At 44.3% G+C, this 27,001-nt stretch overlaps 2 protein-coding genes and 1 long non-coding RNA gene across 3 annotated transcripts in view; 1 reads left to right on the plus strand and 2 right to left on the minus strand.

Annotated features, from left to right (window-relative positions):
• The window catches only part of JAM3 (junctional adhesion molecule 3), a 33,296-nt gene extending 16,880 nt beyond the window's left edge, over window positions 1–16,416 (plus strand). The window contains exons 2-9 of the mRNA XM_084495977.1: window positions 7,832–7,897; window positions 8,813–8,926; window positions 9,786–9,938; window positions 10,166–10,368; window positions 10,797–10,896; window positions 11,816–11,945; window positions 13,177–13,231; window positions 13,858–16,416. Coding sequence (XP_084352103.1) covers window positions 7,832–7,897; window positions 8,813–8,926; window positions 9,786–9,938; window positions 10,166–10,368; window positions 10,797–10,896; window positions 11,816–11,945; window positions 13,177–13,231; window positions 13,858–13,893 — 857 coding nt within the window. The 3' untranslated portion in view covers window positions 13,894–16,416. The remainder of the gene's footprint in view (window positions 1–7,831; window positions 7,898–8,812; window positions 8,927–9,785; window positions 9,939–10,165; window positions 10,369–10,796; window positions 10,897–11,815; window positions 11,946–13,176; window positions 13,232–13,857) is intronic.
• On the minus strand, window positions 1,583–7,811 carry LOC311422682. The gene is made up of 2 exons (XR_014685482.1): window positions 5,351–7,811; window positions 1,583–5,091 (listed from the first exon to the last, which is right to left on the minus strand). It is a non-coding gene; the product is annotated as an uncharacterized lncRNA (long non-coding RNA).
• The window catches only part of NCAPD3 (non-SMC condensin II complex subunit D3), a 30,240-nt gene continuing 19,117 nt past the window's right edge, over window positions 15,879–27,001 (minus strand). Inside the window, exons 24-35 of the mRNA XM_084495976.1 lie at window positions 26,207–26,286; window positions 24,839–24,976; window positions 24,369–24,502; window positions 24,021–24,220; window positions 23,346–23,456; window positions 22,756–22,911; window positions 21,860–22,026; window positions 21,495–21,634; window positions 21,298–21,375; window positions 18,414–18,488; window positions 18,254–18,314; window positions 15,879–18,173 (exon numbers count right to left, since the gene is read on the minus strand). Of these exons, the coding sequence (XP_084352102.1) occupies window positions 18,062–18,173; window positions 18,254–18,314; window positions 18,414–18,488; window positions 21,298–21,375; window positions 21,495–21,634; window positions 21,860–22,026; window positions 22,756–22,911; window positions 23,346–23,456; window positions 24,021–24,220; window positions 24,369–24,502; window positions 24,839–24,976; window positions 26,207–26,286 (1,452 nt within the window). The 3' untranslated portion in view covers window positions 15,879–18,061. The remainder of the gene's footprint in view (window positions 18,174–18,253; window positions 18,315–18,413; window positions 18,489–21,297; window positions 21,376–21,494; window positions 21,635–21,859; window positions 22,027–22,755; window positions 22,912–23,345; window positions 23,457–24,020; window positions 24,221–24,368; window positions 24,503–24,838; window positions 24,977–26,206; window positions 26,287–27,001) is intronic.

The following is a 27,001-nucleotide window of genomic DNA, read 5'->3' on the forward strand; positions in this document are numbered from 1 at the left end:
GCAAGCCCAAAGCATCTGTGCAAGGGGCTTGACCTCAGAGGTCAGTAGCAAGGCAAAATAAATGATCTGGGCAAGACTTAATCCCTTGGTTAGTGGTATCTGATGCAACGCAGGAGCTGTGTGCCGTGCTCCCTGATGCTTACCCAAGGAAAAGGAGACTTTCAGTTCAGCCTCACATTTCTTTCCTGGGAAGGGAGGAGCAACTCAGGGCTGCAAGGGCAAGTAATGACAGCATCTTCTCTGCACAGCTTTCCTTTACGTTTCCTTCCTGTTCCCTCTTGATTACTCCTTGTTCCAGATTTTGAGAGGGAAAGTCAGACTTCTTCCATCTTTTCTTTCGGTTGGACTCTATGATCTGAGTAGGTACCTTCCAGTTCAGGATATTCTATGATTCTGTTAAACTCTCTGACACTTTCTACTTCTGTCTCTATGGTAGTAGATTTTAGGTATCCAACCACGTATTGCTTCATTCCTATCTTGCACATATGCGCTGTCCTCTCCCAGAAAGTCCTTTCCCAGAAACTGGGGTATGAGTTGGGCAAAACAGGAGAGCTAGGACTAGATTAAGGTGTTGGGCAAGACATGTCCAGCCACATCTACGAAGTATTAAATGCCTATCTTCCTCGTGATGTCAACAGCATTTAAATACCTTTGCGGAGTTGGCTCTTGGTCTCTTGAATGATGTCTGTTCTGATGGGTGAAGAGCTATTTCATCAAGATGGGGTAAGTAGGTTAGGCCCATCGGCCTAGGAGCTTCCTCACTGGGTTGCCAGCTGCTGGTTCAGCCGTGCGTCTCTCCTAAAGCATCCCTCTGCTCTTAGGAAGAACTGGGCACAACAACCTGCCAGAGGACCCGGTCCGAGCTCAACATGTCCAGTAAGAGCTCAGGCTTGTGCTAAGACATTGAGTAAGCACAAACTTTCCCTGTTCAGACAGCTCTGGAGCACGGCTCGTGATGCCTCCTGATAGCACAGGCCTCAGGATTTGCAAAGCAGGTGGTGTGCAGATCTCATCACGAGAACAGGCTGCCTCGTGTTTGTGAGAGCGCAGATATGCTGGGCCTTAATCCCCCTAAACATGCCGTGATGCCATGAGCAAAACCACAACCAAAGATTGTGAAATTCCTACCTCCAGAAGGCCTTGTCAGATGGGTACGTGAAGCAATGTGTCTGCAGCTGCAACCCGACACAACAAAACCAGATCTTGGGAAAGCATCAGAAAGCACCGTGCAGTCTTCACCAGGCAACACCTATGTTTCCTTCCCTGCGTGGAAGAGAGGAGGAATGTTTGTCTGGTGAAAGAAGCTGCTTTGCAGAGAGGCTTTTGTCTTAAAAGGGCTCTGTATCTGCTTGCTACCAACTTGTTTCACGACTAAGTGGGGGTGTGTAGGCTGTATGTACACCAATGGCTTTGCTGTCTGATTAGGAGGTAGAGCAGCAAATCCTCCTGTCCAAGAGGGAGAAGAAAAAGGAAAAAGAAAGAAAAGAAGAAGAAGGAAAAAAAAGGACTGTGTACATGGTTTGGATGCTAATGGGCCTTGTCTGCAGCAAATACAGTCAGGTCTTTAAGGTGCTGGTTTAAATTAAGAGCTTTAAACAGGTTAAGATTTTATTCCACGACTCCATTTACAGACAGACATTCCCTTGCCTTCTCTAGTGGTGAGCAGGAAGAGCAAATTATGAGCAAATCCTGAAATGCTCACATCTTCAGATGAATGCAAATATTCAATCATCTTCCACGCAGCTTTGTACTGCGGGGTCCTGGTCCTGCTGAGACTGCCAGAGACTCCCTTATTACAGGCATTTAAGAAGAAATGAGTGCCATCACCTAGCTACGTAGGAGAGGAGGAAAGCACAAGGCAGTACCACGCGGAGCACCAAACACTGCTCTGTACCACTGCATTTGCCTTCCGTAGGTTAATCATGCTCCCCGTTCCCTGCCCAGGCAGGCACATCTCCTCTGTTTGTAGGTGTCTATCAGAGATTTGGCAACCCTTTAAGTGAGCACTACAAGCCATGCATCTAAAATAAGCCGTGCTGCTTTATGATAGCTGGTAAAAATAAAGCCTTACTAGCGCAGGCAGTTATAACAGTGCACAGGATTTACAACCGAGTGGGTTTTTTCCAGGGTGGGCTGGCCGCAGTCTGGTGATGGCCTTTTTATAACCGTTATCAGCCCCCACACAGCCCAGGTCCATCTGTTACTTAATTTGGACGGAGACACTCCTAGGCTTTTGTTTGCTAATCTCTCGCTGCACATCTACATTGTTCGCTCGCGGGGCAGCCCACCCGTGAGTCAGGCTTGGCTTGCTGGTCTCAGGCTTGGCGCCACGGAAAACTGGGATAAAAGAAAGGCATGCAGCTCCGTCTGGTCACTGAGCAGCACAGTCCACTGCCTTGTTTGTGTCAGCTTGGTGGGGCTTTTAACGGGGGTCTTGGATGCGAGAGCAAGCGTACCAACAGCTCCTTCCTGCTGGACTGGAGGCACGGTGGGAAGTTAAGGCTGAGTGCTATAAAACAAATACCTCTGACTGCATTTGTAGGTGTTGGCTGGGTTTTTAAACAGGCCTAAATGAGCTGTCATGGAGAAAGTTATGGCGAAATACCTAAAAGTGTATATGAGGATCAATAGCCAGCCTAATCTGCACTGGAACTCAGGGAGAACGAGGTATGCCATTCATTCCCTGACTGCACGCTCATGTGCCTGCTATAAATCCAGTCTTTATATATATCTCAAGTACATTTAAGTCCCTTAAGCTATTACAAAACCCCAGCCAAGGGACAGTCAGACCGAAAAATAAATAAATACAAAAATAACAAAACAACTCAAAACTTAGCAGGGCCAGAGCACGGTAGGCATTTTTTGGTATCTTATTCCCACACCAGACCGTATTGCCTATCCTGTGCCACCTTGTCTACACTGGCACAAATTGCATTGCAGAGTAGGAGTGGGGTATGCTGGTGACAGAGAGGAGGAAAAAGAGCCTGAGAGAAAAGGGATGGATATTTCACAGTGCAGAAGGCAAGATGTTTCTGCACTACAGGGTTTATGTTGATTTTCTGAAAACGAGCTGCATGCAGAAAGCTGGCCTCCCTCTTCCTTGTCTTATCCAGTCCGGCAGACAGTACCGTGCAGCTTCCTTTGCTGTCCCTCCGGAGGTTTCTCACAAGTTTAACAGTTATCTTCCTTCCTCCTGCACACCCACCACGCTTGTAAAGCAGGGGCAGCGCCAGGGTCGGCTGGGCTGCCCCTACCAGCGAGGCTCCTCTCATGCCTGCTGCTCTCCTCACTTCTCCTCTGCCAGCCCCGGCTGTTTCCTTCACGCCAGCTCCCGGTGCTGAGGATGGGTGCTGCCGGGGGCACCTCCAACCTGGCAGTCAGAAAAAGAAACGACACGCGGAGCACTTGGCTATCACACTCCCAACACCTCGCCGTGGATCGCGCTCTGCAGCGCTCCTACTGCACCAGGAACCACCCGGGAGGCGAAGGTGCCTGCCGAGGCGTGTGGTTTACAGCAGCTTTCCTGCGTGGCTTCGATGCGTTTCGAATTGCAAATGGAGCGACAGCTTATTGATGACGGCCGCCCCAAGAAAGGCATATTTTTGTTCCTTTAGTGGGTAGGTGCTTAAATACAGCTGCGTGGTTTTGTACTGCTTGTGCCTGACAGTGCATTAACTAAAATTACCGTGTCAGATAACTGCAGGATTGGCAAGGAAGGGTTGGACTATGCTGCAGCACAGACTGATGGCAGCAACTTGCATCAATTTTGTCCTGGTCATCCTTTTTACATTGCTTACAACACTTAAAGAAAAAATAGTTTACTTCCTCTTCAAACTTCTGCCTAGAATTTTTAAACAGATTTAAGAGATTTGGATGGAAGGAGACAAAAGGTCAGGCTTCACATTCAACCCTGTACAGAGATAGGAGACTTAGCACAGTCTAGATGTCTATAAAGCTGCGAGTTTATTTCTTCTGTAGGTTCAGCGCAACATTTTAAAGTGATTCAGATACCATGAGTCACAGTAACAAGTATGGGCTGGATCTCTTCAGCTAAAAGAAGTGCCATAAGAATATGCTATAGACTTCAGTGCCGTGTCCTGGATTCTATTTCGGAGAACTGATGGCATTTGGGATTCAACCATATGTCTGGCTGAGCCTGTAGTACATACAGATCTGGTAGGTATTCAGAGATTTAGTACATACAGATCTGGTAGGTGCGTCTGTTGTGGCATGCATGCTGCTCTGGAAAGGAATGCGGGTCTGTGCGCAGCCCTTCCACACATCCTGGGTGCCGAGGCCTTTGAAGAGAAAGTTAAATAACACAAAACCTTCGCCAATTATTTGCGCTGGGCTGAAAAAGGCCTAAAGGAGAAGCTTTGGAAGAAACTTTCTGGAGGTGACGGTTGTCGCTAATAACGATGATTTGGCACGCAAAACCAAGCAATGCACAAGTGCGGTGACCAAAGGGAACACTTGCCAGCAGCAGGGCAATGTGACATAGCACAGATGCCCACCCTGCGCCACCAGGGGAGTGCTAACAGCTGGGAAGCACCGGCCTTGTGCAGATTCCTCCAGCGCTGGAGAGACTTTGAAAGAGGGATAGCACAAAGCAATGCTAAGAAGAGCTGCAAAGGTGCTCTGCAACTTCTTTACAATCTATGTGGTCACTTGGGAGGTTCGGTTTGCTCCCTGCACAGCTGCAGCCTTGTCGTTATTCAGAGCATGCTACTTGCAGCCTTCTTGTGCCACACACAGAAGAATAAATCTGGCTTAGCAGTGATTTAAGCAGCCACATTGATCTCTGCCCACAGTCAATACTTGTAATAATGTGAGAACCTCTTGCACGGTCTCCAAGGACTCAGCTTCTGTCTAAAATTTGTTGTCATCCTGCTTTGTGCCTGAGGGATTGACCTAAATCTCTTGTGTTTAATGGGTGGGAAATATCATGCTGTGAATAATTTCTGAGAAATGCTATGGGGCCAGAGCATGATGGAGCCCTACTGTCTTGGAACAAATACTTGTCGAGTCATAACTCCTTGAGGATAACACATCATCGTGGTAACGCGTCTCTACCTTCAACCTGTGCTGTAGCTGTAGGAGAACAGAACAAAACAGTTCGGTTGGAAGAGACCTTCAAAGATCAGTTCTTCAGTCAGACTGTTACCATGCTATCTACTTGATGGGACACTTCTTTTGGGAGGGGGGAAAAGGATCTCTTGTAAACGAGAACATACAACAGGAAAACAAATTGGAGCATCAAGTTGCCTTTAAGGAACAAGGAGCCTTTGCCAAGTCCCTCTCCCTCCCCATCCTTCCTTGCCAAAAGGAAGATTTATAAGATAGTACAGACCAGATAGATGGCGTGCAAGCTGTCTTCTACAGGTCTTCAGGTGCATCACAGCTCTCCATAGCCACCTGCTACACCGGGTCCCAGGAGAAAGCTATCATTTGAAGAACTGCTCCTGATGAAGCAGGGAGCTGTCCCTGAAGCTGGCACCACCTACAGCTTGCCCCATTTTGAAAACCAGGGCCACCTGCCCCAAGCAGGCAGCAAAGCAGGAGCTCCACAATTAAGGCTGAGTGCTCAGGCCTGGGCCCTCAAGGCAAGACCTGTTGGTTCCCAAAGCAGAAATCTCACTGCAGAAGGAATCAAAAGACTTGTTTGTATGAAGGGCCCTACAGCTGAAAACGTGTCCAAAGATTTCAGAAAGGTCTTTCCAAGCCTGGAAGCAGAAGGCCTGATAGAAGTGGGCTCTGCTTCACTTAGCAGACTTCAGCAAATTACTTGTGGTTGCTTAGACCACTTCTGATAGAAACGAACCCAAAGTGGAGCATCTGCTCCGAGCTGCGACGAGTCAGCTCTGAAAGTGGCGTTCTCCTGACTCACCTAAGTAAAGCAGCAGCAGACTGCAAGCAAAATGCTCACTGCACTGCCCTGTTACTCATTTCAGCTCTGATGCAGAAGACTTTTCCCAGGCAGGCACATTATAGTCATGAGCACTGTCATCTTGTTCGATATTGGATTTCTCCCAAATGCGGCGTGAATGTCTCCAAATGCAGAAGGGGGAAGGGTGGAGAGGTCCTGCTAAGAGCAGTGCTGCTGGGCCAGCTATTACTTTGCATCACCCGGTGGTTTTTATATGAATAACCATTATTTTGGACACAAAGGCAGCTTCTAAACCTTGCCAAACCCTAGCTCTCCCCAGTGGTATTTGGGGTATAAGAGCTGAGAACCAAGGCACTGAGAAAAGCATCGGCAGCTAACAAGCAGTGGATGATAGGAATTGACAGGGAACATTTCAGAAATCCTGAAAGGATTTCAGGTGTTCAAGGCCCCGGAGCTTTCAGTTGGAGCAACTCTGCAGCTCTTGGGCATTTCTCAGAGTGCTGCCTTGCTCTGTTTTGTCTGATCCATTCCACCGGAGGAGTTTTGCCCCCACATTGTCAGATATTCTCTTTGTCGAAAAGCTTTCCACCCTGGAGGCCAGCACGCAGGAATTCCAGCTGTCTGTCATGATGCTGAAGATCTTTTCTTTTCCTCTGCATCTTCTTTCAGCTGCCTTTTCTGCTTTCAATTCAGGTTTGTTATGACTTTTTTACTCTGAGAGACAGCCCTAACCTTTAGATACATCTGTTTTCACGTCATTGAGGCACTGGCTTCCGTCGTCTTTACTTTGCTGGTTGATCGAATGCCCAGTGAAGTCGGTGCGTATCCTATCCTAGATTTCAGCAATCTTCTGATTGGGTTTGTAATAGCAAAGCTGCATGTGGGGTCATGGCATACTGCTAGAGCTGATTATCCAGCCCTGATTATAGTGTGTATAACCGTCTGTAAGACAGGGCTTTGGAGCAGCCACTGTTTTGCAGAGTCTGAGAGGTGATGAGCTTTGCAAGGATCAGGACACCCAGTTCCAAAATACCCTCTGGGATGAAGGCATGGCTTGCCTCTGCTCTCTGGTTCACTTTCTTCCTCCTGTGCCATGCCAGAAACTGCCTGCTTGTGTCCCTCTGCCTCAGGAGGTCTGTTGGTGACTGTGGGTATCCCGCAGGACAGGAACGTTGTTGGTACCTGCTCTGGTGAAATGCACGGCAGAAGGGACACAAAAGGCAGATTTTTCAAAAGAAAATAATATGCAAAAGGGGGAAAATGACTGTATAAATTGGAAACATGTTGGAGTTCAGAGCAAGGACAGTAAAGGGAAATAGCTTGTGGTATAAGGATGCAACGTTGCGTGACTGAGCATTTTTTCCTAACGTGAGTCTGGCTGGGACTCTACCCAAAGCACCGAACTCCTCTGTTTTCTCCTGAATTGCTGTCCTTGCATGATTTACTACCTTGAATTTACATTACCACACTGAGTCTTAAAATACTTGAACATACAGTCAGCATGTGCTAGAGACCTGGCACATTTCATCTTCAAGGAACTGACCAAAACCCATTAAGACTGCCCTACTTCTGTCTCTTCCTCGTTATCGAATTAATTTGCAGAAGGACACGTTCACTCTTGCATTACCAGAATGAGAATAACTACCATCGAAATAAGCATAAGGCATGAAGAGATGTCTTATTCTGTAACATTGATTTTGTGCCATTTTGGTAATATTCCTCTTTTAAGCGCTGCTTCTAACAATCATAATTTCCTGTATTTACTCCAGGACTGCTAAATAAACATAGGCCTTCAGGACTGGCATTGGTAGCCAGGAATAGCTTTTATGTAGAGAAGTGAGTCCTCCTAGCTGTCTTGAGAAGTTGGCTCAGCAGGCAGCGTGTTTCTAGCTGGGTGACTTATGAGCTGTGCTATTTCTTATTACCTTCTGTTTGTTTTTGCAGGCTGCAGACTCTTGGCCGTGGAGCTGACATCCAGCAACACCAAGCCCGTGGTGCAGGAATTCCAGAGTGAGTGCCGTGGGGGCCCGCTGGCTGCCTGACACCACTGCTGCACTGCCCTCTGCCTGGAGCTTTGTATCAGTCCAAACAATTGAGAAAACCTTTGCTTGGTGCTCATGGTTATCTGGGTTTCTTGGGCAAGGCAGAACTGCTGAGAGCTTGAGATTCAGCAAAGGGCTTAAGAATATGTCTGTCTCGCTCTCTGTTTTCAAAACGCTTGATTGGAAGGGTTTGTTGAAGCCCCCTGAAAGCCATTGGCATTGCAAAGTATCTGCCTAAGTGCTTTTTTGAACTGGATCCCAAATGGAGGGAAGGCAGCCGCTTTGCAATTAATACACTGAAAAGGGCTTCGGGAAATGTCTATTTTACCTTGGCCCTAATACAGCCTGCAACGTGATCCTGGGTGAGCCAGCACCAACCCTGCTGTGCTGCCTTCTTGTGTAGAGATGGAGATGATGATGCCTCCCTCAGAAGGGGCTGGATGTGCAGGATTTATCCACAGGCATCATGGTCCCCAGGTCACTTGGGAGGACAGCGTGTTGTCGGTACATCACCAGACACCACCCAAGGAGATTCTGCAGTCCTGACTCACGCTGTATGCTCTGATTAACAGCAAGACAGCGCCATGGACTCACCCTGTCATAAGGTCTTGTTTGCCATACATCAGAGCCCGAAGAGAACAGTGTGTTCATTTCTCTCCATAGCTGATATCTGTACGGCTATTATTTTTGCTGGCCAAAATCCATCTTCCCCAATAGCTCCTGGAACCCAGCGGTGTTTCTGTTTGTGAGGCACATGAAAGAGAAGGCTTTTGCTTTGTGGGCAGCGTCTCCTAATAAAACAGAGTGTGAGGCTGCTTAAAGCAGAGCAAAAATACAGCTGCTTCCTATTAATCTGTATTATTTCCTTTATTTCTCTTTCTAGGTGTTGAGCTGTCCTGCATCATTAAATCCACCGTAACGGCAGATCCCAGAATCGAGTGGAAGAAAATCCGAAATGGCGAAACCTCTTACGTATTTTTTGACAATAAAATGCAGGGTATGACGACGCATTGTTCTCTTAGGCTTCCAAAACCAGCCTCAGTACAAAACCAGCCTCAGTACAACTGAGAACAAACAACTCAGGAAAAGGCTGCCTTGCTGCTTTCTTCTACTGAACTAGAGTTCAGCAGTAGAAGTACAAGGTGGAGAGAAAGAGCAGGATGTTATTTGCCCTCTGGCAGGTCATTATTGACAGTTTTCAGTACCGAGCCAGAGAGCTGGAGTGAGATCCTAGGTAGGAAATGATTAAGAAAGCAAATGCTGCAGCTTCCTTTCTCCAGCACCTGGTGGTCCCGGTGCTTGTGTGGTCACTGGGTGCCTGGGCTCTCAGGACCAGACACCAACCTCGTCTGTCTGTCCTCTGAAATCTGAGAGCCCCACCTGGGCTTCCAAAGGAGTCTGTGCTGAGCTGCCAGTGCTTACTGCTGAGGTCGCAGGGTGCTTTTTTCTGGGAACGTGCAGTTAGGAACAGGCAGTGAAACTCAAACATGGGGCTGCCAGTAAGGCTTGACTCCACCAGGAATTATTCCAAGATCACAGCCACTTTAAATGGGACCAAGAACCATAGCTGAGTGAATCTCACAAGGGAGACAAGGCCTGAGGCTGACTCGAAATCCAATTTTGCCACAGTTTTGGAGATTTGGGGTGGTGCCTGCTAGTTCATCCTCTTACATGGTGAGCAGCAGTTCTCCTTTGTGGTCACTGCAGAGGGGAAGGCTCTTAACTTTAGAGCATCAAGTTCCTTTCAAGTGGTTCTCTGGACTCCAGAAAGAGTCCAAGACCAACCACTTCACTCAGACGCCTGAAGTTAGTTTGTGTGACTATCTTGAATTTTATCTCTCTTTCCTCTGTATCAGGAGACTTTGCAACTCGTGCAGAAATTCTGAGCCGGACATCGCTGGTGATTAAAAACACCACCCGGATGGACACTGCCACGTACCGCTGTGAAGTGGCAGCACCTTCTGATACCAAAACCATAGATGAAATAAATATCCAGCTCACAGTCCAAGGTATTGCTGCACGTCCAGATACTTTTACAAGTGCTGCTAGCTAACAGAAGCCGTGAGTCTTTCCAGAGTTGAAAAAGTGTCATTCAACAGACTTTGGAACTTGTTGCTTAAAACTGGAAATAGCTGAAAGTTTTGATGCCTCTGTAGCCCAGCCATCTTAGAAAGCATGTCAGAAATTATTTAGTTTTACTCAGCAGTAATGTTCACATGGTTTGTGTCTCCTGCAGTGAAGCCTGTGACTCCCAGATGCGTAGTGCCTAAAGCTGTACCCGTTGGTAAGACAGCCTCCCTCCACTGCCACGAGAACGAGGGTTACCCAAAGTCTACTTACAGCTGGTATCGCAACAGCGAACCTTTGTCACCAGACACAAAGACAAACAGCAAATTCCAGAATTCGTCCTACAGCTTGAACCCCACCACAGGCACTCTGGTAATGCCCTGATGGATATGACTGAGACTTGTGTTGCTGGACAGGTTCTTTCTAGGGTTGCTTCTGAAAGAAAAAAGTCATTGTGTGGCTTTCCAGGAGGGTATAATTTGGAGAACTGTTCTAGGATGTGGGTGATTTGGGAAAAGGAAGATTAATATGATAGATGAAGATATTACCCTAGCTGTTTGATATCGATCACTGCTGCTACCACTTGCCTTTTTACGAAGAGGGAGGAAAATGTCTCATGGCCCATCACGAAGCCTGGCAAATGGAGAACTGTGCGGTCAGAACTGCTCCTCATGCTCCTGTCAGGCCTCAGAATTCCCTACAATTATCTTTTCCTTGTGAATCCCTGAATCAAATCTAGTCCTGCTTTCTAACATGTTAAAATAACCCTCACGGTGCCTTTCCCCTTTCCTCCTCACCAGGTTTTCCACGCTGTGCACAAAGGCGACACAGGCCGTTACTCCTGCATAGCAACAAACGATGCGGGTTTTGCCAAATGCGAGGAGCAGGAGATGGAAGTCTGTGAGTGGCCCTGCATATTTCTTGGCATTGTCGATTAATAAATCACCATACACAAACCTCATCACTAAGGGGGAAGAAGAGGGACATCCTAGAGCATGAAGTCATTTCACCTTTCTCGTAGCCCCTAACACAGCTAACTTTTCCAGGAAGGAATCAGGATGAGGTTTCTGAAGTGTTTTCAAAGCTGAGCAGCACTAAAGGAGGAAAGCAGAGAGTAAAACTGCAAAGTCTCAGAAGGCAGCATCTCTAAAAGCTGCTTATTCTGAGTCAACAGGTACCCTTGCTGTGCTTTACGCAGGCCGTACTGCTGATAACCCACTCTGTACAACACAGAGAGGTTCCAAAAGTATTGTAATATCTAGATAACAGGTACACGGATATCCAAACTATCAAAGAAAGAACACAGATGATCTTTAAGGATACTCAATAACTGTAGAGGGGATTTTTGTTACTTTTCTAAATTTGTAGAAGAACAAAGTTGGTGTTACTTGTATTAGGAACTTCAGTTTCCTAACGATGGTCCAGTCAGTCCTCTGTTGAAGCATCCCTTTTAAATGAACAAGGCACATCCAGAGAAAAATCTACAAATTCAGGGAAACATTAAAACATTGTTCAGATTCATGAACAAGTTTTAGGTTCAGACAAGCAAACAGTGAATGGCACGTGACTGGACCTGGTAGACACAAGACAAGACAAGGAAGATTTGTGAATTTTCCCTCTTTTGCTTGGCCAGAAGAGGAGCTGTGCTCTGGATGGACTCTTGAATCCTTCCTGATTGGAGCTGCATTAGGGACTCCCTAGATTCTTATGAATTATTGCAGTTTGCTTAGCATATTCAAGAGATGTTATTTTATTGTATTTAAAGCTAGAATATTGCTGTCTTTAAAAAAATACTGCATTATGGTTTCTCTCTTTTTAGATGACCTCAATATTGGTGGGATAATTGGTGGAGTCCTGGTGGTCATAGCAGTTTTGGTGCTCATCACTCTTGGTATCTGCTGTGCCTACAGAAGGGGTTACTTTGCAAACAGTAAAGAGAGTGGGGAAAGGTAAGCTGGGATTCTCGTGCAAGTCCCTACACCCACAACTAGCATGAATTGGTCTGAAGGGGGCTAGAAATCAGTGGCTAAAATATATTTCAGTGCCTGACCTGGACATATTTGTTCCTAGTTCCCCACCAAAGAGTACAGGCCAGCCCAGCTCTTGAAGTATCCAATTCCCCACCATAAACTGAAGGTTTATTTGACGAAGGGAAAATTTTTTGGTACAGCTCCTTTTGTGCTTGCTACCAAGACCAGACAGAGGAGTTAGAGCTGTGCTCTCATGTCTTCATACCTTGCTTTGGAAGGGGGGAGCAGCCTACAGGTGCTTGTCCAATGGGTTATGTGCTGTCAGCATAAGAGGTCTACAGCTTAATGAGCAGAGCTTGCTGCACAATTAGTTTAAAGCATCAGGACATGCATAGAAAATATATGCAGAAGAGTAGGCTGCCTGCAGGAAATCTCACTAGTTGTGACTTGGAACCTAAATTTGGGATTAAAAACAAGCACTTCAGAATGCACATTAGGACGTTAAAAACAACAGCATTAGCATTTAAGGTGACAATTTCTTCGCGGATCAGAAATGAGCCTTGATATCCTTACAGAACTTGTAGAAGAGATAATATATGGAAAACCAAGATTCTCATCAAATAGATTTATTCCATGTTAAATGCTGCTTTTCAGTAGAAATCCTGTAGATGAAAAAAAGTTCCCCAGAAAAAGCTCCAAATACTCCATTTAAATGCAGCTGAGGGTTGGCTTACACTGGACCTCACAGTCCTATGCAATTTCTGGATTCCTAGGGGACTGCAAACAAGTAGTGCTGCCTTATAACTAAGCAAAATGCTGAAGGCATCTGGCAGCGAAGGCTTAAAATTGACTTTGTAATTGCCACAAGAAACAATACAAGAGGCACACAGAAAGGTAGTGCACAGGGACCAAAGTAGGGGAGACCAGACAAGTATCAGTTAATCTTTGCAGTTTTTGCAGATACAGCTTGGTATTGTGGAAACATGCAGCAATCTTCTTACCTTGTGCTGACGGGGAATTTTGAGAAAATCCCAGTGATGATAAATGATGCAATATGTACAGACCTGGCATTTGAGCAATGAGCTAGGTTTCTCTGTTTTCTTTTCACTGGACTGCTTTTCCTCATTTTCTTCTTTCTCAGTCCCTCCTCTTCAAAATTCTGCAGGCTCCTTGTCCCAGAAGTAAGATTTTTTTTTTCCCTTTATTTTAGCTACAAGACTCCAGCAAAACCTGATGGTGTTAACTATATCCGGACAGATGATGAGGTAATAAACGATTTGCATTTAACATCTCTGTTGAGGAGAGGAAGAGGGTGGGCAGAGGGCTACAAGCTTTTTTAGGGCCTGTAGACTTTCTTAGAGTGATCACCACTGAGAAGCAAGAATGTAGAACAGAGAGAAAACAGAAGGGTAAAGGCTGAGTCATTTCCTTAGAAATGTTGAACAGTTTAAGTTGCCTTAAGTGACTGATGCCAAGAGCAATCAAATGCAGCTCTGCTGTCTGTTATCTTATGGCTTGACCCCCTTAGGATGAGTTTCATTGGATTAAGTAGGCAGGCCGCGATGCTTTTGCAAGATAATTTGCATTTTGGGATTTGAATAGATCACTAAGCTTAAGATGAGAAAAAGCCTCTCCCTCTTAGCAGAGATACTGAAGAGGGAATGAGAAAGTGCCCTGCCATGGCTTGGTATTGGAGGAGGAGAGCAGGAGAGGGAGACCACCAGCCTGCTATGATCGCTGCCCCCCTCTCCTTACCAGCTGGGCAGAATGCTCCAAATTACACAGAGGGGATCTGCATTTCAGATGCATGTTACAGCTGGGGGCAGCAGGAACAAAGGGGTGCCTGGAAAGCCACTAGCGCCATCCTACAACCAGAACTGTTTCGTTGCAGGGTGACTTCAGACACAAATCTTCATTTGTCATATAAGATGCCAAAAGAATACTGCAAACCAGCAAAAGCAAGTGTGAAAATACCTCCTCCAGGAACTCGAAGTGAGAGCAAAAGATGAATTAAGTGCGCTTGGAAGAGTTTGGAACACACAAGAACTTGATAGCTAGCTATCTGTATATCTTTTTTTTCTTTGCCAAAGTTTAAAGTAACTCCTCACTGCCCAACTCATGTCTCCCCGGCCTCTGGAGATACCAACGAGATCACCTAAACCTGTCCTTGGAGTAAGGAAGAGTTTTAATACTTCCCAAGAGACTGTGCTGTGGAAGTTTGTGGAATTGCCTTCTCTTTGTGCTGCAGGGACACAGCCACAACATGGGAACCACCCAGGGGAGTAGCGTTACGTAAACGTGTAGTAGACATTACTAGTGCAAATTACTAGTAGGAAAAAAAGGTGCTGACATGGCAATAGAAGGACTTCAAAGAATAAGATTTACCCATGCAAGGGGGAGTCTTCCTCTCGGTAGTTTGTTGCCCAGGCCTGGCTGGTGACTTTTACACATTTGTGATTGTCTTGTGCTTTTGACTCCGACTGCTCAGGTGCAGAATAGGTATCTGATTAGTCAACAGGAACAGACAGCGATACAGCAAACTAATGTTCCCAGTCCTATTGTCAACTTACTGAATTCTCGTTGCTCCATTTAACCAGAAACAGGCAGCGTCAGGCCAGAAGGACTGCTTCTGTTCACTGCTTCACAGAAAGCTCACTGCACGCAGGTAACCCCTAACTCTAATCTGCGCAATGCAGGCTTGCCTCTTGCGTCTTCTGGTGTCCTAAAGAGGCTTACAGTGGAGGCAGAGAACCTAGTGCTGAGACATCCCTTTCAGGAAAATTAAAGCCAAATACTTTCATGGGCCAAGCTTCCCAGAAAAGGTACTGAGATGTCTTCAAGCTTTTTTTACCTTCTGCGTTTATTTTGTAAAATCCCACATTCTAAATTTTTTGCAAAGATATATTTTGATTACTTCAGAAAAGGTAACGTTTCTATTTAAAGTGTAAATACATGATGCCAGCAGTGTTTAAGTAACGTAGCTATTTTTTTACTTTTTAAGCTACAGAGAGGAGCTCAAACGTTGCTATAGTATGGCACTGTCAGAGCATATCAGTATTACGGCAGCACGTAATACAAAACTGCAGGTGGAACAGCATCTCTTTCCTCTTAAACTAGCCTCTGCAATTTCCTTGTCACATGAGGTCTTACAAGACACAGGACAGAGTCACTCAGGGATAGTTTTTGTAAATTTATGGCAGGACCTATCAACTTTTTTATATATTAAACTTACTTTTCTTGCCAGTGACCAACACTTTGTTTTTGTTGTTGCAAGAAATATCCAGGAATGGCTTTTTGGATGCAGTTCCAATAAGGTGACGGAGTGACTTTAATGTGTGCTACCCTTCTGCAAGATCCCTAAAGCACTAACACGGTGTGACAGCTACGGCAACTTTACAGGTTTAGCTTGCATAGCCAAGGCAACTGTTTCTGGAGTTAGGAAAGCAAAAGGTCAATACAAAAGCACTTTTGTAATGTCAGTTGCAACTTGTCTCTAGAGGGTTAAAAAAAAAAAAGACAACAAATCTAGTTCTCTTGGCTTTAAAGAGAATACATGGAAACACGTGTTTCCAAGAAACATTTTTGTTGATAATGTTGAAAAGCATTGGGTAATGTAAAACTGCAAGATGTGGATGCAACACTAGAACTGTGCTGTGGTTTAAGATTTTTTTTTTTAATGTAGCATAATTTAGTGTTCTTGTATTTCCAATATGAATTGAGTTGTCTTAACTTTTCATGTATACAGTATTTTGAATACTTGACGATTTGGACTGTCAGTGTTATTTTTTAGTGTTCTGCATTAATCTGCTTTGTTTCCTAGGGGCCTCGCTGGACATGCCATTGCTGCATTTGTTTTGCCTTTTGCCAGTGTTATCCCTTTCCTTTGGCTAGCAAAACTAGAAATAAGGATGGGCAGCAATACCCATCTGTTCTTTACTTAACTGGGACATTACCACTGCTACTTTGCTACTACATTTTGGTTACCTTCTTAAGACACGCTCATCAACCAAGCCCCACAGTACTGTTCACAGGCTGCATGCTGCCTCTAATCATTGTGACAGTAGTGAGTGTAACATTCCTTTGCACCTTCTGTATATCCACTACTCCTTTCCTGTGCTGCTTTTAGGATACCTATAGTAAGGGAGAGAAAGAGAAGGTTTGAATCAGGTTATCTCTGGGCCCTATGGGAGCACAATCTACAGCCTCACCGTGAGCCAAAGGCAGCCTTCACGTGAAAAGCCTGCAAGCTACGAATCAAGACTTAGTTTTCAGTTCTAAAATGTGACAGTGGCATCTCTAACGAGAGAAGGGGAGATGATCCCCCAGTACAGCTCATGAGATCTGATTGATGGAACTCATTGTATCATTGTGAATAATATTCAGGTTTGTACTAATGTATTACGTTTAACTTTGCCAAGAATGTTTTACATAAATACCAAGCTATAAAGCATTCTTGTGGGGTTTTTTGATTTTTTTTTTCTTAAACAGTCATAATATTGCAGGCATCTGTTTTCAGTTCTGTGAACGAAGGGAAGGTGTTTTCTGTCAGAGCACTCACTTATATTGGGCTGTAGGTTATAGAAAGTCCAATAGCAAGTCCTGGTAACAGTAACAGCATGTTACTGCTTATGTTTATTCTTGAACAATCATCTATCCTTGGTTCTTCTCTACAGAAGACAGATTCAAGCTCATGGGGCTTATCTCACTGTTGCCTGAGGCCAGAACAAAAGCTAGAAAGTACGCAGTACGTAATAAACCTACTTGAACTCCAATTTACCTTGAGAAGTGGTCAAATAATATTTTAGGGCAGGAGAAAAAGAACAAAATAAATAGATGTGGCCAATAACCAACCATTGTTTAAGCCAAAGCCATTCCATGTCTCCTGTTCCCAGGTTTTGAGTTTGAGAATAAAGTTTAACCTCACTCGAAGGTTTCTCTGATCTTCAAAACAGAATAGGGAAAGTGAGGGCAAAGAATGAGATTCCAGTGCAGAAGGTAAGTGTCTCTGGAAGGGCTGTGACAAGAATATGCTTAGCCTGTTTCCACTTGTGCAGAAAAGCCTACTCCTGTTGTGGGGTCTGTGCTTGAATAAAACAGATCAGCATGAATAAAACAGATTCCATTTTCAAGTTACAATGAAACCCCAGGCGAGAGCTCTGTAATAAAAGTTAACAACTGGAAAACTTCAGCTAGGTTCACATGGTATCAGAGACACAGAAATGGTCAGACACAGTACTTTCATAATAAGTTCTCCAGGCAGAGCACAAAGCTATGTATATGACTTACCAACCTTAATTTTACTAAGTTACTCCTATCCTGCTTTCTGTCAAAGAAGTGTCTATATTTAAAAGCTGCTGGGTCCAATGGTAATTGAACAGTGCCTAAGATACCAGTGACGTAGTAGAAGAGACTTTGAGGCTGTAGAATTATATAGGAAAAAAAAAATCTTTGTCAGATCAAGAAGAGGGGAGAAGTTGTGGGTGGAATTAATTCCGTAACCATTTATTTTCATAAAATTTTAATAATTGGAAATAGTACAGTTCAAGAATGGAAATATTCCATATAAAAGAACATTAAGGCTGTTCATACACACAGGAGTTTGCACAACAAATAAGAGGTGATGTAGCATGCAATTACCAGATTTAGGGGTGTGGCAGTAACAAGCTGCTCTACCTTTGTTCAAATTAAAGCAATTCTAGTATATCACCAAGAGGGACAATGAGGGATCAAGTGAATAAGCTGAGCCACTCACTTCCCTGCAAGCTGTGATAAACGCATTTATTGCAAAGCTCATAGCAACATTACGCTCTTACTTTTCCAAATGGACAAATTATACATCCTGTGAGTGAATAGCAAGCTCCCTTTGTATTGGAGCTTTCTAGTACTTCAGCGAGCTTTGTCAGAAGCAGCAGCAGCTTATAATACACATATTAGTGCCAGCTTTGCTGCATGTCCAAACTCTAGAGAGTTTCACATAAAAAAATAGAAAAATAGGACAGGCAGGACACCTGTCCACAGTGATTTATAATTACAGAGGAGAGGGACAGATTTCAGACAACATGATGAAGATTCTGTACAAAAGTTCATTGAAAGGATCAGTTGTCTGGTTTCAGAGGAGTTCTCCGCTGGGACCGTCTCAGAGGGACACGCTGACTGCTTTTCCTCCTTGCTGGAGACTCTACTTTCCACTCCCGTGGCAGGGATGGTCTGGAAGGAAGCACAGAGACCATTTATTTTAAACAATCTTTCTCACTCTGGTTGCTGTTTCAGACCTGGGTTGAACTTACGGTTTCTCTGGTGATGTCAAACAGATAATCTCTCCTGGCTGGTCCTCGGCCTCTTTCTTCTCTGCAAATAATGCATACATTTGCACATATTAAAAATGCCACAGATTTGATCATTTGGGTTTCTTACCTCGTTCAAGTTAGGATCACAGAGATAACTTGCCTGGAGCCGAACCGGGTGTGTGCGTCAAGCTGATGTAACTGACCCCAGCACCAAAAGTCAACTCATTAATGGTCTCTGAAAGAAAAAACACATCAGCCATCAGCTTGTGACACAGCCAGAGGCCAAGACATGCTGTAGGATAACACTCAAGTGTTACAGAATATCTATATCCAATTAATTGCAAGCACATATGCATCTCTCTTTTCCAACTCAGCAGATCTCAGTCTCTCTCGTCCAGCCTCAAATCTATGTGCTAAATCTGATGGGCCATCTGTGCACATCGGCTTCATACTCCAGAATAACAGCCTTCCCTGTTCATGAAGGAAATTTGAATTAATATGGGACCCTGGTCATGTACCTCCTTGTCCTGCCTGACCTCCCACCGAAGATTGGCCATTTTCCACAACTATAGCATCTCGTGAACTGTCCTTAAAAGCAGAGTCAGACCAGTTACTTTGCCTGATGAAGGCAGCACACAGGGCCCTTGAAGGCTGACAAAGGATGCGAGCAGCCCTTCCATGAGGAACTATCTGCAGCCAGACAAGAGGAATCACTTGACAAGGTACAATTTAGCTTGCCTGAATAGGCCACACTTGTCAGCTGTCTCTTTCCTGTCATTTATCTCAGGAGAGATGTCACAATATTCAGATTTTTCTTTTCTCAGCTCTCTGTTTTATGCTCTTGTTTCCCAGAAGCCTTCACAAGGAATTACAGTAGAAAGTGCTTTATTGGATAGGAAATGGAAACTCTGCTAAAAGGAACTCTCTCTTCAGACTAACAAGGTCTGCTCTTGAACTACCTCCCTGGCCTGGAAGGGAATCATTGAGGCTTGCAGTGGAAACCAGATTTGGTTGATCTGCTTTAGCTGCCCTCTGCAGACTGCTCTGCAAGTCTCCCAGTTTTGTGCAGTGTGTGCCTGAACAAGTTACCTTGGTTAATGAAAAATGTATGTGAAAGGTAAGAAGGAAAGGAAGAACTGCCATCAAGTACGGTTCTTCACGCAATCAAAGGTATTATCTTCACAAGTGTTTATGTACCACAGTGAAGAAATCTTGCCCAGACCCACTTAGTCATTCTCCAAGTAATAAGCAGGAGAGGTAAGAAGGAGGCCCAGAGCCAGCAGGGACAGACTGGCAGAGCAGTTGAGAGAAGAGAAGTAGTCGAGAGACAGAGACAGTTGTGCTTAACTTCTCAAGTTAGCTGCATCTCCAATAGTTTTAGAATGATACATCAGGCAAAGAAAAATGTTTTCTTCTGCCTGTCTGTCAGCCTGCAAGACCCAGCACCACCATGCAGATGGCTCAACACACAGCAACTTAAGTGCTGCTGCTGCTCTGTACAGTTTGTCTCCCCAGTGGAGGACACATGCTGCCTTGAAGTAGGAATTCAGCCTTAGTACCACTGCAGATTAACATTCTTCCTCGTTGTTCACCATATGGTGCTTAAGAGAAACAGCCATGTGAGCTTCCAGACAGAGATTTGGCACTTAAAAGATTTCTGCTCTCTAAAAACACACCCCGAGTTTTTTGTACAAAGATCATTACTTGCTGCTCAGGCAGCGAAGAGAAACACTGGGGCAGACAAATCTAGCCAAACAGTGGAGCATGCAGGGAAGAGAAGGGTCAGATTTTCCAGTGGATGCACATCACTGCCACTGGTTTGCTCCTGCCTGCTCATGGATGTCAGGTATTTGCAGACTGCCACACAGCTCACTGCCTTATTGGCTACATGCCGTTGGCTCTCCTGCGTGCATGCAGGTCAGGTGTTTGCACAGACACAGGCAAACAGGGCGCTCAGATGCAGCTCTTTCCAGAACATCACCCCTGCCCCATTAAAATTCACGGCTGCCTAATGAGAGCTGACCAGAAACTCACCCAGACTCCTAACTTAATTGGAGCTCTCTCCTGAGTGGGGAGGGAGTTCATCACCACACTACAATGGAGATGACCTAAAGGAGTTCAGCAGCAAACTGACAAAGGAAGGGAATCTACTGCTGAAGCTCAGCTCCATTCGTGAGACTAGAACTGTCTCTTGCAGAAAGCAAAGCTGCAGAACGCTCTGGGGCTGTCAGAAAACATTCCAATAAAACGTAACTTTTGAAGATGAGGCTTTGTGAGACGGCACTACAGCTGCAGTGGATATAAGCAGCGCAGACTCGCAACTTGTGTATGAGAGATTCCTCACTGTGTATTTTTTAACATCCACAGTGGAGTAGAAAAACAAATGCTCAGCTCAACTATTTCTTTGGGTAGAACACACACGCATTCAGAAATTACCATGCAGGTTATTAATCCTTCTTGAGCAGCTCTGTGCCATCTCACAATGGACACCGCTCACCGCCTGCTGTAGTGACAGAAGCAGGTCACAGCTCACCTGGGATCTTTTGCTTGGACAACAGGAATCCCTTTTCTTAGAGCTGGAAAGGACTGGGCCGTGAGTATTTCCCTCTGCAGCAGGGTTCTGTAGCTCAGTCTAGAAGTGCCAAGCTATGCTTCCAGGGTTAAGGAGAGCGAGCAGAATCCTGCACACCCCTCACAAGCTGCTAAGGAGCTCTGACAACATGCCTCCTCAGCACCCCGTAGTTGATGGAAGAAGAAAGGGCAGTGGATTTGTTGTTTCAGCAGCCCAAAATAAAAGCTCTCCTCCACCAACTCAATACTGTAATACCCTGTGACATGTAAATGAAAACCATACTGGAATGTCCTTTCCCATGTACGCTATTCATCTGAGACTTTCAATTTCTGAATAGCTCTTATCTACCACAGCCATTTACAAAATAAGTAGCCAATACTGACTAACTTTCTCTGCTCTTTAAGGGAGCCGCCCCTCTCTCAGAAAATGAGGGCTCAGTCCAATTTGGAAAGAGTTCTGTTGGGTTACTTACGTTCTGGTGTGCTGATTGCACGGCCCACCACAGAAACGTTTGATCCAGTAGACTGTTGATTCACACTTCGGAAAGATGCTAGAAATAACAACAAAATCATTAAGAACAGAAATGCTCAGAGAACTCAAGGGTCTAACAATCAGGCTGTGTCAACCAGCCTAGTCCAATGGTGAATCATTTTGTAGCAAGCTTCCTACCCTGCTTGCTGCTAGTTGTGCTCGATGGAAACAACACAGCTGATAAACTGCCCCCGAAGCTCTTGCTGCGTTGCTTGCTTCTGTCCTCCACTGCTTTCCGGGCAGAGTTCAGGATGGCAAGTGTGCTCCAAGATGTTGGCCTACAGGGCAAAAGGCATTACAGTAACAGTGATTTCTTTCTGCAAGCCCGGAGGAGATGCTTCTAATGAGGGAAAGTTCTGTGTCCCTCCCAGTCCTTTACAATCTCAGACCCCTTTGTTACCAAAGTTATGCTGCACCATTGGTGACGTGGACACTAAGCAAGGAGTGGATAAACAAAGCAACAGCCCTGTAGAATATTGTAACCAGTGATATAAAAACCATACCTGCGACCAGGCAATGGTTGTTTCAGAACATCAGCTCTAGGTGTCATAAATTCAGAAGGCACAGAGGTAGGACTCGATCGAGGGGATGAGGGCTGTCTCCTAACAGGGGACTGGGCGTTAGCATTCCAGCCACCAGAAGGAACAGCTGTCTCCGAAGATGGAGGTTGCTACAGAAAAGAAGGATCACATGTAACAATAGACACAAATGCAGAAAACCCTGGACATGAGACACCTAGACCTACTTGCTGTGTGATTGAATCCTTTGTGGGATGGACATAAAGGGGTGCTAGGGAGAAAGAGTTTATGGGACAAAGTTTTAACAAGGAACAAATAGTAAGTTTTGATGGGATATTCATGTCCTAGTTTAGAGGTCTATATATAGGTGCTCTTTAAAGTCAGGTTGCCAGGGTAAAAGTCATCTCACCTTAAGGTAGGTATCTAAAATAATTCAGGACAAACGAACTAAGCACATGCTTATTTTTTTTTACCACTGACTTTAAATGAGGATCTGCATGACTAGCAGAGATGTAAGTTTCCATTCCGTATAAATCTAAAATCAGCCAAAATTAATCCTTTTCTGTTTGACTTGTTTATCATTACCACTCTGGAAACAGAGAGCAACACAGCATATAAGGACGGGCAGTGGGAAATTAGACTTGTCCTTCCCTTTATATTGAATTATTTTTATGTTAATTGTTGCTCCTCTTTAGCCAGTGTGTGCTGTTTGTTGTTGTTCTAAGCATATCAGATGACTGAAGCCAACGCTTCTTGTCAGCAAACGCACAGGGATATGAAAAACACTACCATGACCACAGACATACAGAGTCTGGGTTCTATTTCTGCACAAACTTTTTCAGAAAAGACAGCATGTGTACGAACTTAATGGTCCCAACCACCTCTGCCTGCAATGCTGAGGCATGCTCTTGGTCTGACTCCTTCTCCCTGCCCAGCTGCTCTTCGTATTTCTTCATATCGTACTCCAGCTCGGCTGCCAGCTGCTTGTCCACAGCAAAGAAGTCTTTGATTTCATTTCGGTAATCTTGCATCATTTCCTGGAGCAATAAGGAATGTTTAAACTCTTTCAGAAATCTCTCCTGACTACTGATTCATGTCTCCATTCAGATCACAGCTGCTTAAGTGCAAAAGGAAATACCAGTTGGTAGAGCAGAGGTGTTTTTAACAGACTAAGAGTTGAAATTCCAATTTGTACTTCAGAACATGAAAAAGCTTTCCAGCATTCAAGCTTTCTGCCCACGTTCCATGAGGAGGCTCACACGTAACACACTGTGAGATCCTTATCTAAAATCCCTCCACCTCCTACCATATTTAACACAGTGGCAGTGTCACAACATCATATGCCTTCCAAATTTCCTTCTAAGAAGACTGTTCGTTCCATTACTGATTGCACATCTAACACATTAAATTAAGAGGGGAAAAAAAAAACAACAACAACAAACCACAATAACAAGAAAACACTTCCTCTTACCCGTAGGTAGTTCATAAGGTCCCGAAGAGCTGGGATCTTCTTCTGCTCCATCAAAGACTTCAGTGATGTGATTATTGGAATGATGTTTTCTACGAAGTTCTTCTTTTGAACCTTTTTTAAACAAGGCATGATATAAACATAGTTACAAGATGCCATAAAGGAGAAGTCACTCTGGTGTTAGATGAATGGCCTAAGTGAGAGGAATTCTCACAATTAAGTCTGCTTTTACGCTGCACGCGCGTACATAGGCTTTCAAGATCTACCACCAAGTCAGTTTGCACACTGAAAGCAAATTGCCAAAAAGTGCACCAAAACCCAATGGCATGTTCAGATGCTCTCCCAATAAGATCTGTGGAACAAATTTAACCTAGCATAGGTTCACTGCTTTCAGAAGAAACGCACTTATGCTCATTTCAACTGACCCCTCCAGTACTAGCATCCATTACAAATTACAGATCCAGCCTTAACATTGTGTTTTCACAACACATGTTGCTTATATAGATCAGATCAGAGCAGATCTACAGAGCCTGCTTAACACCCTGCATGTACAGTATGTTCCTGGCATTGTTTTGTTACGTGGATAATTTTTGCTTAAGTTTCTCCATCACAGAAAAGTAAAAGTCCTCCCAGCATGGTGGACAGCCCTCTTCCCGCACCAGATTAAGTGCCACTTACCTGTGAAATGAGCTTTTTTTGTGCTACTTGCATGACAGCATTGGCCATTGCCAATTCATCATCTTCAGGCTGAATATCCTCATCAGGTTTTGATCTCATAGTTGATAGTTTGATTTCTTTGCAGCTAAGGATTGCAAATGTATCTGAGAGCAGCTCACTGGCTTCCATGTCCAACGGAAGATCGTTATCCACAAAGCATGCTGCAACAGGCAGGGAAGAAGTAAAAAACATTTTACTGGGAAAAGCAGGGCCAGGAAAGTCAGGAAGTTACTGCTGGACTCACGGCTTTAATAGACACCAGTTGTTTGCCAGATTTGTTGTCATATTTTCGTAAAGACAGACCCCTACCTAAGACACTGTGGCTGATCTTTGTTGTAATGTTGAACCTCTGTTCATCTGTGAAATGGTCCAGAAGGAACCTGTAGATGTGCATCCTTTTTTCTTTGTTATCTTTTCCTTTCAGAGAGAAGAGATTCTTTGCCCTGAAGCAAAGCAAGAAATTTTACATGGGTCAAGTCACATTATGCAATCTCACAAAAATAATATGGCTTTAAATCAAAAAGAAACATTTGAATGTCACTTTTGAGACCCATAAGCCTGCTAGGATACCACAGGTTCCCATAAATTACACGCAGAAGTCCTCCCAGAAGTGTCACAGTGTTAAATTAAGTGTTCTGCCTTCCCTATCTCCCTGAGCTGTTTCCCCCTTTTTGCATAAGTAATTACAAAGCACCAGGAATGCTTTGCTGTAACCAAAGACCACGTGGCTGTACAATTCATCATTTAGCAGCAGGATGACACAAACGTGCTCAACTGACCGCTCGCTCTGGGGGAACCTGTTGTACTTCTCGTGTTTCTCATAGCTATTGAAATGGAAGATGCATTCAATGAAGTGTTGGGAGAACATTCCTGGATTCCTCTTCAGTAAGAGATGCACCAAGCAGAACTCTCCAAACCTGGAAAGGAGGAAGAGAAAGAATTTTCCCAGACAGCTTCTAAAAGCCACCCCTGAAACAAAAGCAGTAAAGCAGAAGATGAGTCTCCCAAATCCCCCTGAATACCACATTTAATTCTTGCCCAGCTCCATCAGGGTTTGAACAAGGATACCACCTTATTGACTTTAAGCTCTTTTTCATCCAGAAAAATACACTTTCTCAGCATCCACGATACTACTTCATTTCTTGCCATTAAAGCAGAGACAGAAATAAATTTCAACTTGAATCCAGGCACAGCATTTTCATTATTTATATGACTTAAGTTCCATTGTGGCTGGGACACAGTACTTTGCAAAAAGTTAATCACCAGAAGTCCTCCAAGAGCTGAAAGTCAATCTCAGACTCGAAGAAAGTATTTTTGTCTGGATGCAGCCACGGAATGCAGATGCAAAGAAAAAGGTCCCTGCTGAAATAGCAACATGTTTCACAGCTAAAGCTCTAGGAACGACATGTTGCAATGCCACCATCTACTGGAAAGCCATTTTTACACATTAAAAACACAATGGAGAGAAAAGAAGATGTGAATATGCACTAGTAAGCAACAATAGATTGATGGCCCTGGAAAGACCAATCTGCAATTTGAGCACTCCAGGTAGAAACAAGCAGAAAGCTGTCCAAGCCTCCAGTGCATCCAGCATCTCCACACAACCTACCACCCTTGGAGGAATGTGCCCCACTCTCGTTTCTTACGTAACAGAGAAACTTGAGACTTTGAAACATACAAAAGCTTCATAAATGTGCACTTAAGGTCAGCATACATAACTCTTCTAATATGTTGAAGTATTACAAAACATGGTACAAAGCTTAAAAAGACAAAGCACGCGTAAGAAAAAGGAATTCCTATTCCTAAAACAAACCAGCACACAATACAGAGCTATTAGAAAACCACAAGGAAGATTTCAGAAAGGCTTGCTTCAAAAATTCCTTTTTCCTGGGTATCTGAGAGTCAAAAATAGAGCAGAGATGCAGATTTTGAAGACAGCTTGCTACACTGGACCTTCAATTAACTTGTACAGAGGTTCACCACTCCTTTGCTACCATTTCAGACCCTAAAGTGTTAATGATGAAGAGGGTAATGAGAGAATCCTTTCCTCTGAAATTTTTCTTCACATGGTGAAGGTGCAAGACAATCTTTTCTGAGTACATCTCTGATCTTCAACTCCAACGGTATTTTACCGATGAGTGTTTTACCTGGCAATATCTGGATTTGGATCCACCAAGACGCTGACAAAACGGAAGAAGAGACAGTCTTTCCATTTCACAAACTCTTCCTGTAAGGATAGGACAGACAGTACGTTATAAGCCTGAACCAGGAAAAACCTCAGGTGTGAATCTTCAGACTGCAGCCAGGGCAATATCTGATGGAGGCTTACAGAATGTGCATCAGGCAAATAAGCAAGCTAAGGAACTTCACCCATATGTATACAAAATAAACCTAAAAAAGAAAATGTGCTGGGGGATGCTTTAAGCAGAATAAATGCCACAGCAGCACTCCTCTAGGTTTACCACAGATACCAATAAAAAAGTAGAATCAAGAAAAATCTGCTCTCCAATGCCAAAGACACAGATGCTATTCAACACTGTTCTCAGAGCCAAATGCACTCCAAATCTGCCTTGTTTGGCTTCATCTGAACACTGGGAGGGCAAACATTGTCAGCCACTCAACATTCACAACCTTAAAACAATAAGCAGAGACAGCAGGAGAAAAAGGTGCTGTGATGTTTTTTTATATTCATTCCTATAGGAGTGAAATGCAAGGGAGTTCAAAGAAATATAAAGATGATGAGAGAGGAGATAACCGTTGAATAAAAATAATCTCGTTATCCAACTGTGCTAAGTGTCATTGAGGAGAGTTTTGCCTACCTCACAAAAAAGAGCAGTACCAAAATACATGTTTGAAGTTATCTCAAATCAGGGTAGATTGCAGCAATGCTCCAGCATCAAGCTGTAAGCAATACATCTGCTGGCCAGCATTTAGCACAACTG

This window comes from Aythya ferina (genome assembly GCF_964211825.1).
Source record: "Aythya ferina genome assembly, chromosome: 22".
NCBI classification, from domain to species: Eukaryota; Metazoa; Chordata; class Aves; order Anseriformes; family Anatidae; genus Aythya; species Aythya ferina.